Source organism: Lactuca virosa, chromosome 1, assembly GCF_052849685.1.
Source record: "Lactuca virosa cultivar CGN04683 chromosome 1, Lactuca_virosa_CGN04683_v6, whole genome shotgun sequence".
In the NCBI taxonomy this organism is placed as follows: domain Eukaryota; kingdom Viridiplantae; phylum Streptophyta; class Magnoliopsida; order Asterales; family Asteraceae; genus Lactuca; species Lactuca virosa.
In genome coordinates this window covers 104,007,337-104,017,929 of record NC_136426.1, presented here as the reverse complement: position 1 = coordinate 104,017,929, position 10,593 = coordinate 104,007,337, and the positions used below count along the sequence as shown (strand labels likewise).

Here is a 10,593-nt window from a genome sequence, read left to right as displayed (position 1 = left end):
AATCGTTTCTCAAAATCCACCTTTTCATCCACAGGTACTCAGGTCAAAACAATCCAAAAATCGAATTCATGATCCTAAATTAAGGTTCATAACTCCATTTGTTGTTTAAAAGTCTATTTATCTGTTGGTGAAGACAAACGTGTGATTAATTGACTCTTCCAAATCCAAGGATTGCTTATGCATCTACCTGTTTTCATTTAGCCTATCGATTGTTCTAAACCCAAGGTTACAACAAAGGAATCAAGGTAATCCTCCTGGTTTTATGGTATGAAATATTAGCATATGAGAATTCGCACCACCTGTTTGATATGAAGTTTGCTTGTTTTAGTGCCTATATGGTCTCTGTTTGACTTGTTCACCCTTACATAAAATGGTCAAAATGACTAGTTCACCCTCGAATTTTAATTGGATAAATATTAATATTATTGTATTCTAACTAATTATTGTGTGGATGTAAGATTGATTGTGGACCAATCATTTTAGTTATTTTAAAAAAGTGATTAATAAATATTATTTAATTAAAAATAATTGAAAAATATCATCTAATTTCACTATAAGGGTATTTTAGTCAATTGAGATAAATTTAAAAAAGGAAAATTCTAAATTTTTTGGGATAATTAATTCTCTTGATTTAAAAATTCTGATTTTTTTAATTAATTCAATTTTAATTCTAAGATAATTTTTAATTATACCGGAATTTATTCTGGCAGAATGACATTCTGTAAGAAGACATAAATAACAAGAAAACATGAATAATTACATTATTAAAGAATACACAAAATCGATTCTTGAACTAATAATATATCAAATAATTACATTGTATGATCGTGTTACAAAAAAAAACATTTTTGAACAATAATATTCTGAAAGAATAACAAGTGTAATTCTTAAAAAAAAACAACATTCTTAAACTGTAAGTGTGATGAATCCTTGATTCATTCTTCAAATCATTTCTATCAGGTCTTCAAACCATTCTTCAAGACATTCATTTGTGTCCTTGATCAAAACATTTTATGAGAATAACTGTCATGAAATCATATTCTGTCAGAATAAGTGGCATTTCGAGAGAAACATCTATTACAAAAATAAACAAAAAAAAAAGAAAAAAAACAAATTCTAATCGAATCATTTAATCTAAAGTGCAATTACCATCTAATTCAAACAGAATATATATGATATTTTAAATTTTGGCCGAATGCATACAACATTTTCAATTAGCAATGTGGGTTGTAATTCTAATAGAATATTTAAGGTAATAAAATATGATCATAATATGTGAGGATAATTCTAGACCACACGGCCCACACGGGTTGCATATATGCTAAGTAATAAAATACAAAACCAATGAGTTGTAATTTAGTTATGCAGAATTGTCTCAGTTTTCTAATTTAGTTATGCAGAATTGACAACAATCAAGAATATACTTATAATTTGTAAGGTTCTTCCAATTTCCAAACAAAGACTTTTCACAAACAACAATCCAACATTTAACATTGAATAGTTACTTTTTTTATAAAAAACTAAAATACATACCTTTCTCTTACAGCACCTGCAGAAAGCACACCACCATAAGCACGATTAACAGTTCTTCTGTTCCTGGATAATCTTGATCTCTTGTACTCAGCAGGTCTCAAGTGAGAAATCTGCATAAAAATCACACATCTTTAATCACTGAAACAGATTATTTGTATCAAAACTTTAAAAAAAATTGTTTTTTTTAGAGTTGATCTCATGGGTGAACCTTTTATCTAGTTGAATGATCAGTTTTTAATGAAAATATCCAACAACTAAGCTTCAATTTCTAACACACTCTAAGAGTAAGCCATCATTTATTGTTCTTATTGAGTCATAATTTGCAAAGATTTATGTCTAGAATCTACTTTGATATGACTAATAAGTCAACTAGGAAAAGAAAATCTTCCCTCTGTCAATATTATTAATTTAAGAATCCATTATATTATCCTTTCTTCATCTTCTCATATCTATTTATCCCATCATGGAAATGAAATTCTGAAGTTGGGCAAAGAAATCACATTCCACTCATGTTTATACCACAAGATGTTCATAATCTAAGGACTACATTCTACAACTAAGATCAATGTATTTAAGTACAGCTACATGTATCAAATGGCTAAGTCCCCTGATTTATCTTTAACTTGGAAGAAGTATTCATATCGGATAAATTACAGTGATAGAATATAACCAGAATGTTACGAGCTAGAAACATAATAGTATGATTATATGAAAATCTTATGACCCTTGATATAATTTGGAACAAGTGCTACCAAAAGTTTAACCTAAAAAACTGATAGAACTACTAATAGGCCACATTAAACAAGAAAAAACTTGCTTACCCCTTGGATTCTCTTCCCAGTAACAGGGCACTTAGGTCCACTAGCCCTCTTCTTGGTAGTCTGATATACTAGCTTACCACCTATCAAAAAAACGAAACAATCATATAAAATTTCAATCGCATACGAACAAACAACGCGCAAATGTAACATCGCTTGAAGAAATTCCCAACCAAATCAAACAATTTACAAACATCGCAAGTCATAAACCCCGATTGATGAAATAAAAAATGGTAATAGATTGTGATGAATAACGAAAATTACCAGGGGTTTTAACAACCCGATGTTGATTCGACTTGGTAGCATAGTTGTGCCGTTTACGGTATGTGAGTCGTTGAACCATTTTTCGGTCGGCGGTGCTCTACTCTTCTCTGTTTTTCGAGGGGAGGCTGGAGGAGAAGCGATGTGTGGGAAGGAAGAAGTGATGTGCGCGAACGATAAGATACAGAATCCCCATGGGGGGTTTTCAAAGTGACGCCGTTGTTATATAAAAAGAGATAAATTAGGTTAAAAATAACTAGCATAATTATAGGGAAGTATTTGGGGAAGTTATTTATCAAATTATTTATCAAATTACCTAATTACCCTTATTTATTTACTTAATTATTTATTTTTATTTTAAATTTTGATTGGTCCACAATCAATCCTACATCCACATGATAATTAGTTAGAATATGTTGGTGATTATTTGGGCTATAACTCATGTTTACACAATGAACATTTCACCCTTTATGTAAATTGGCCAATATAATGTTTATAGTATTTTACCTTTTATTTTGATTGTATAAATAAAAAATGTTATTGTTAGGGTATGTTGGTGTTTGTTTGGTCTGTTTAAATTGTGTCTACATAATGACCATTTTACCCTTTATGTAAAATGGTCGATATAATGATTTTAGTATTTTACCTTGAATATTGATTTTGTACATATTAATATTATAGTACAACGAATCATGCATAGCAATGTTATATCCCCTAGATTTATATATGTAGTCTTCAAAAGAATTAGCTTTACCCATACAAAAAGGCTTAGTGATGCAGCTTGTTGCCCATTTGTCACCCCACTCGTTGTACGATGATAACTAAGTTTTTTTAATGAAAATTATGCAAGTTTGATTTGTAATATATATATATATATATATATATATATATATATATATATATATATATATATATATATATATATATATGTCGGTGTCTATTTGATCTGTTTAACTTGTGTCAACATAATGACCATTTTACCCTTGAATTCTGATTGGATATATATGTATGATGTTTTTAACTTGTGTAACAACCCAAAAACCAGATAAAAATTTTCATTTTTAAAATAGAAATTACAATCAGAAATTTGTTTCCAAAATCCATTACATCATGCCATGTCAAAAGATCAGAGTATCAAAATCATCAAGCCGGCTCTTTCCCTTAGAACCGGAAGTACCTGAAATACTCAAATAAACTGTAAGCAAAATCTTAGTGAGTTCTCAAAATATCCAGAAACATACAATCAATGCATATCATGCAACATACATATAATTGCCATGGGCTACCGCCATGGTCTTTACTTGGAATGTCATGGGCTACCCCCATGGTCTGATATCCAAATGTCATGGGCTACCCCCATGGTCTTTACCTGGAAAGCCATGGGCTCCCCCCATGGTCTAACATCCAAGTGTCATGGGTTACCCCCATGGTCTTTACCTGGAAGGCCACGGGCTCCCCCATGGTCTGACATCTAAGTGCCATGGGCTAACCCCATGGTCTGCATACAAGCAAACATATAGCAATTATAAATTCTCATGTCATACGATGAACTAGCATTCCACAATACAAGTAATGGGCAGGGATTGGTGCCTTCGACCCATGGATATGGTGAGAAGACTCACCTCAGACTGCTGATAAAAATACTGCTCGGCTACTGGTCTGAAAATCTCACATTGAATATACACAAGTTATCCTAACTATAGTTAAATCACAAACTCAAGACATAGGCTCAAAATCCTAAGTCAAAACTCCTCCAATAAGGCCCAAAAGTCTTTCATTCTTTAATGGGCCTAACATCCAAGGTCCAAAACAATAATGTGCCATAAGGCCCTAAAGGCCCAACCATGCCACCTATAGTCCAATAACAAGTTCAAAGGCCCAATACTCTAATAGATCCAGGTCCAAGGTTAAATAGGGCCCAAATGGCTCAAAAGCCCATCGGAATCCCAAAACTCACTAGAAGCGTACGTCCATCGTACATCTTCAGTACGCTTAGCGTACTAGGTTCTCTGGCAGTACGCACAACGTACAAACTAGTACGTCCAGCGTACAAGCTGTTTTTGCACCAACAACCATTAAGTGCTTAATAGGTGAAGTCTCAACGTCCAATTCCAGATCTGAGTCGTTTAAGAGGTCCTAGGGCATAAAGTTGGCAACTTTATTCCCTTGCATACCACATGGGAACCCAACACCTAATTTTACCCATTAAGACTCCCTTTAAGACCTTAAACCCGTGCATGGTGCCATAACAACCATCAAGTTAGCATATTTATGCTTTTAACATGTCCAAGGAGCTTAAATCTAACATTTCTAACCTCTGGAGTTGCTCAAACTCACAAGAGAGGATACATGGACCAAAAATGGACTCAATACCAAACCCTAACTCAAACTAGAAAAAAATTAGCAAGGCATGAGTTTTTTACCTCCACAAACTCCTCAAGATGATCTAGATGCAGGATCCACAAGCTCTCCCTTGTTCAAGACTTGCTCACTTCCTCCTTCTTCTTGAAAACACACCAAAAAGGGTCACGTTTAGCACCTTCAAGATCAAGGATCACTCTCAATGGCAACTAGGGTTTTAGGGATGTTTAAAGGCAAAGGAGGCTGGTAAGGAAGAGGGTTCAATTTCATAAATGAGCTTAAACAAGGTTCAAGTCTGAGAATTATGGTTTTAGCCTTTGGCCTCGTACCCCTCGCGTACGAGCCTCAACTACCCGATGCATACACTTGTGTACGCTAAGCGTACATATATGTACACCCAGCGTACGGAGGGTCCTGTTTTGCAGCTATAAAATACATCAAGGCTTAAAAAGAAATACCTGGATTTTGGATGTTACAACTTGTGTATATATAATGAGAAAGCCTTCGTAGATGGCGAAATATATAAAGGTCAACAAGTTCTCTACAAAGAAGCAGAAAAATATTGTAGAGACTTAGTGGGAAGACTATCACGCGGGTGGGGATGTGTCAAAGGTTTGGCCCTAATTGTCATTTTCATTGGTGTCACGGTCGCTGTAACGTCCGGTTTCCAAGTAAATTTCTTAAAATTCTAAGTGTTTATTTATTTTGCGTGGTGGCCAACTACGTTGGGCGTAATTAAGGTACATTGGGCGTACCTTGATGAATCTTGGACATGGGGTTTTCCCCCTGGTATGATGGGCGTGCCTATCATATGCTGGGCGTACTCAAGTCAAAGGAAAACCTTAAAGTTTAGGGCTTGGACCCTATTTAAGCACTTTATAACCTCAAGGCCTCTTCTATCATCAACCTCCTTCGTCCCAAAGCAGTTCCCATGAAACCCTAATCCCTTTTTAGAGAGTATTGAGCATTTTGTGTGTTTTAGTGTGTTTTGGTGCATCTTGAAGAAAGAAGAACCCTTTGGAGAAGCATTTGTTGGCTTGAAGCTTGTGGATCCAGAATCTATTCACCTTCATCATCTTCTAGAAGGTATAAAGTCTCAATCTTAGTGATTCCTTGTTTAGATCTATGCTAGTTAGGGTTTTTAACAACCTAATTTTCAAGACCAAAATTTTTGTTTTTAATTAAGTAATTTATAGGACAGTTTACTGGAAAACATCAACGATTCATAACATTTCATAAAACTTTAGTCACATGTCTCAAAACTATAACATAAAATAGTAATAATGTTAGAGTACAATCCCAAGGATCTAAAAATATGGAAATCATATGTGTGTGATGCGCTGCTACCGTGTCGGCTCCTCCCCCTTCGCTGGAGAGGTACCTAAAACAAAACTGAAAACTGTAAGCACGAAGCTCAGTGAGTTCCCCCATCATACCGCATACCATGTAATAACATATCTATGCAGGCATATCTGGGTGCCGGCTTCCCCTTCAGTCTATTTCAACCGGATAGATGCCTAGCATATATGGGTGTTGGCCTCCCCTTCGGTCTATTTCAACCGGATAACTGCCTAGCATATCCGGGTGTTGGCCTCCCCTTCGGTATCTTTCAACCGGATATCAGGGACTATTTCACCCCTACCACTACCACATAAAATCATAGCATACTTGCACATAGAACATAACAGATAGTGGCATACCAGACAATTATCACACAGACAATCATCTAAGTACAAGTTCCTACTAGTGGGCCGGCATTGTGGCCTTAGACCCACTTCTACTGGAAGGTAACTCACCTCGTAAAGTGTATGAACTGTCCTTGCTGCCGGAATCAACCCCTCTCAGATCCTACACATAACAATATTCCTTAATTACCATTTCCTGGTCATCTCAGGTCAAATTCAAATTCAAGGTCAACACCTTGGTCAAAGTCAACATCCAGCTGACTCAACTCGCCGAGTTGGCCCCACAACTCGTCGAGTTCCTAGATCATGAAAACGTCAAGACTCGATCCTACTCGCCGAGCCTTACAAGGGCAGTTCTCCTTTAAACAAAATAGGGACCTTCTACAACTGACTCGCCGAGTTCATCCTTGAACTCGTCGAGTTCATCTTCATCTGAGTTAAGGTGTTTAGTCCTTGACTCGCCGAGTTCATCCTTGAACTCGTCGAGTTCATCTTCATATGTTTGGAATATTGCCTTGGACTCGCCGAGTTCAACCTTGAACTCGTCGAGTACGATGATCTTCAGGTACATAATGAACCCAATTGGCTGAGTCCTCTTCCAAACCAACACACACTCGCTATCAGAAGGGGTTTTAGGGAAAATGCAACCTGACTCGCCGAGTCCCTCTATGTCCAAAACTATTCAGTCGATTTCAGATGGTCTTAATGCATCCAACACATAGATCTGACCTCCTAGGGTCCATTTTACACGTAAATCTACGATCTTGACATTCATGCATGGGGTTTTTTGCTCAAAAGACTACAAAATGAGGTTTATATGATGCATGGGACTCCCATGGCCGTAAAGTTGGCACCTTTATGCCATGGGAACTCCCAATGGTTCCAGATCTGAAGTCATACCCCCCTTAAAACCACAAATCCCGAAAATGGCTCTACTAACACCTAGAAAAGGTAGAAACTTGCCCTAACTAGAGATCTAAGAGATAAATGGTCAAGGTTGAAGCTTTTTACCTTGAATGAGATGGAAATGAAGCAAACCTTTAGATCTACTTGTTTCTTCTGGAACCACCAAGCTTCCACTTCTTTCTTCAAGCTTCAAACAACCACAAACACACAAAAATGGCTCAAGATCACTCCAAATGCTTTAGGGTTTCGAGTTAGGGCTTTTCTGGACTGTGAGAGACGATGGAAGCTGAAGTGGGACAAGATAATGTGTTTAAATAGGGTGCAAACCCTAAATATTAGGGTTTCATCCAGGCAGTCCTACTCGTCGATTCGGGCTCCCGACTCGTCGAGTAGGTTACTTAAAACCTGCGTCCAAAGTCCAGTCTACTCGACGAGTTGGGCCTCCAACTCGTTGAGTCCCAGTGTAAAAATGCAATTACTTCTATTTAAAATATGTACCGGGAACCGGGCGTTACACTTGTTCATAAAAATGGCATCTTGATGGATTTAGCTCAACCATGCAAGACTTGATGTTCATATTATGGAGTTAGAATGTTAAAAATGGGTGTTGGGCCCCTTTGAGCCATGTAAAGGCATCAAGTTGATGACTGTATCATTTAAGACGTTTCCCAAGAGCAAGATCTGTGTTTTGGACGTTTGGACTTAACAAATTAAGTGCTTAATTTAGGTTTTGGTGGTTAGGGAGGTACGATGGGCGTAAATTGACGTATGCTCAACGTAACACGATTCATCCCTGTTTTCCTTGATGTTAAGAGTTGTATGCGGGGCGTAATGGAGGTAAGCATGACGTACTCACCAGAAGGCCTTTTGGGCCAATTTTGGGCTTTAGGTCTTTACGAGTTTGGGTCGTTGTTGGGCCTTTGGTCTTTATGAGTTTGGGCTATGGTTAAATGGGTCATATAGGAGAAGGGTAAAATGGTATTTTACCCTTAGTGTGTTAGATTATAATCTGGACCTTTTTATGGGTTATTAACCTGATTATCTATTAGGGTAAATTTGGATAATGTTCATTGTGAGGAGTCTTGGTAGCAGTAGCCTGAGAGTGTGATTTGTCTATCTTCATATTAAGGTGAGTTTCATCACTATACTTGTCGGTCGAAGGCACCAATGTCGGCCCACTGGATCATGTTCTAGGATAGTAGCGATCTTTGTGACACTTACTGATATGTATATATGTGCTTGTTGTCTTTGTGACTCTTGCTAGTATGACTGTATTCTTAGCTGTAGGGGCGAAACAGACCCGTACCATTTGAAAGATACTGAAGGATTCGGAAGGGACTCAACGAGTTGGAAAGGACTCAGAGAGTCGGAAGGTACTCAGGGGTGAAATAGACTCGTTATACGTTTTAGTATGAAATATATGATTGATGTATGGTATGTGGTATTTGGGGAACTCACTAAGCTTTGTGCTTACGGTTTAAGTTTATGTTTCAGATACTTTCAGTTCGAAGGGGAAAGGGCCCAACCTGATCGCAGCGCATCCACCTGTGTTTCTGCAGTTTTTGTGATTTTGTGATTTATACTCTGATAATTATTTTCACATTGGCATACTTTGATGGTTGATTTGAGATATTTGATGGATTTTGGTTGATTTAAAAATGAAATTTTTACTTATGATTTTTGGGATGTTACAAGTTGGTATCAGAGCCTTGGTTTGATGGATTCGGACACACTTTCGGGTGTGTCTGAATTCAAACTGAGGATTTGGTTTCGAGAATTGAAGAAATGAAGATCACACGTCACATTCGATTTGGATTAATTCAATCATGTTGAATTTTATTGATTTATTATGTTTATTTTCTGCCATGAGTAGCTAATTTGTTTACTTTCGTTTAGCTAGATGAAACCTTGAAACTATGAGTTTGTTTAGTATTTATTGGATTTTATAAAGTTAGTTTGGTGCTTGTGTTTGATTATCATTACCTAGCATGTTCAAGTTTGTATTTTTTTTTTTCCTTAAATTCAAGTTAAGTGTAGCTTAGTGACAATTAAATAACATGAACTTGTTTACCTAGTAATTTAGTGACTATTAAATTAGTAGAGCTAGGATTGACCACATATTAGATAAGTGATAAAAGTAACAACTTTAGTTGTGTTGGAGAACATAACTGTGATCATAATTGTGTTTGCTTAATTGTCTTAGATAAATCTTACATCGCCCAATTATCATTAATAAATAATTTTGTGTTTGCCTGTGTAGGACCATTACATAGTAGTACATGAATTGGTGAAAATATTAGTAGATTTGACCAAAATTGCTAATTACATAATAATTGGTAACAAACTATATTAATCTATAAATAATAACTAACCATAGGAAAAATATGGATTCGAAACTAAACGAAAGTGTTTTTAATATTTTGATTACATCCATTTTTTAGTTGAGTGCTTAAGTTAATCTGAACTTGCAAAATCAGATAAAACCCCCTTTTAATTATTGTTTCAATTTTAGATTAATTTTAGTAATTATTCTTTTATACTGAATCTGTTCCATGTGTTCGATACCCGACTATTTATATTATCATATTTTCGATTAGGTCAACTGCCTTAGACGTAATAGTTAGTTAAATTAGTTGGAATAAAATAGGATATATATATATATATATATATATATATATATATATATATATATATATGTATATATATATAAATTACGTATCAGGTGGAAATGCTCGATCCAACATGTAACCGTACATGAAAACAAACGGGTTTGGATTGAGATTTCTTGCCCACCAACCGACTTATTTCGTGGGTCTATTTCGAGTTATGTATTTGAGTTCACGGGTCAACCCGCCAATATATATATATATATATATATATATATATATATATATATATATATATATATATATATATATATATATATATATATATAAATTGTAACTTACGAGTGTGGCATGCCCTACTCAATCAAAAACTCAATCCTAGAGACTTTGACTCATTGTTATTCAAAAAGACCACAGATGACT

The 10,593-nt window shown here is 35.7% G+C and overlaps 1 protein-coding gene across 1 annotated transcript; it reads right to left on the bottom strand.

Moving 5' to 3' along the window:
- Positions 1 to 772: 772 nt before the first annotated feature.
- Positions 773 to 2,817, bottom strand: LOC145106020 (large ribosomal subunit protein eL34-like). Its single transcript, XM_079043072.1, has 4 exons — positions 2,616 to 2,817; positions 2,355 to 2,434; positions 1,534 to 1,643; positions 773 to 1,023 (listed from the first exon to the last, which is right to left on the bottom strand). The coding sequence occupies exons 1-4, from the start codon at positions 2,692 to 2,694 to the stop codon at positions 1,002 to 1,004; spliced, it is 291 nt and encodes a 96-aa protein (XP_078899198.1). The 5' UTR covers positions 2,695 to 2,817; the 3' UTR covers positions 773 to 1,001.
- Between the last annotated feature and the right edge of the window lie 7,776 nt (positions 2,818 to 10,593).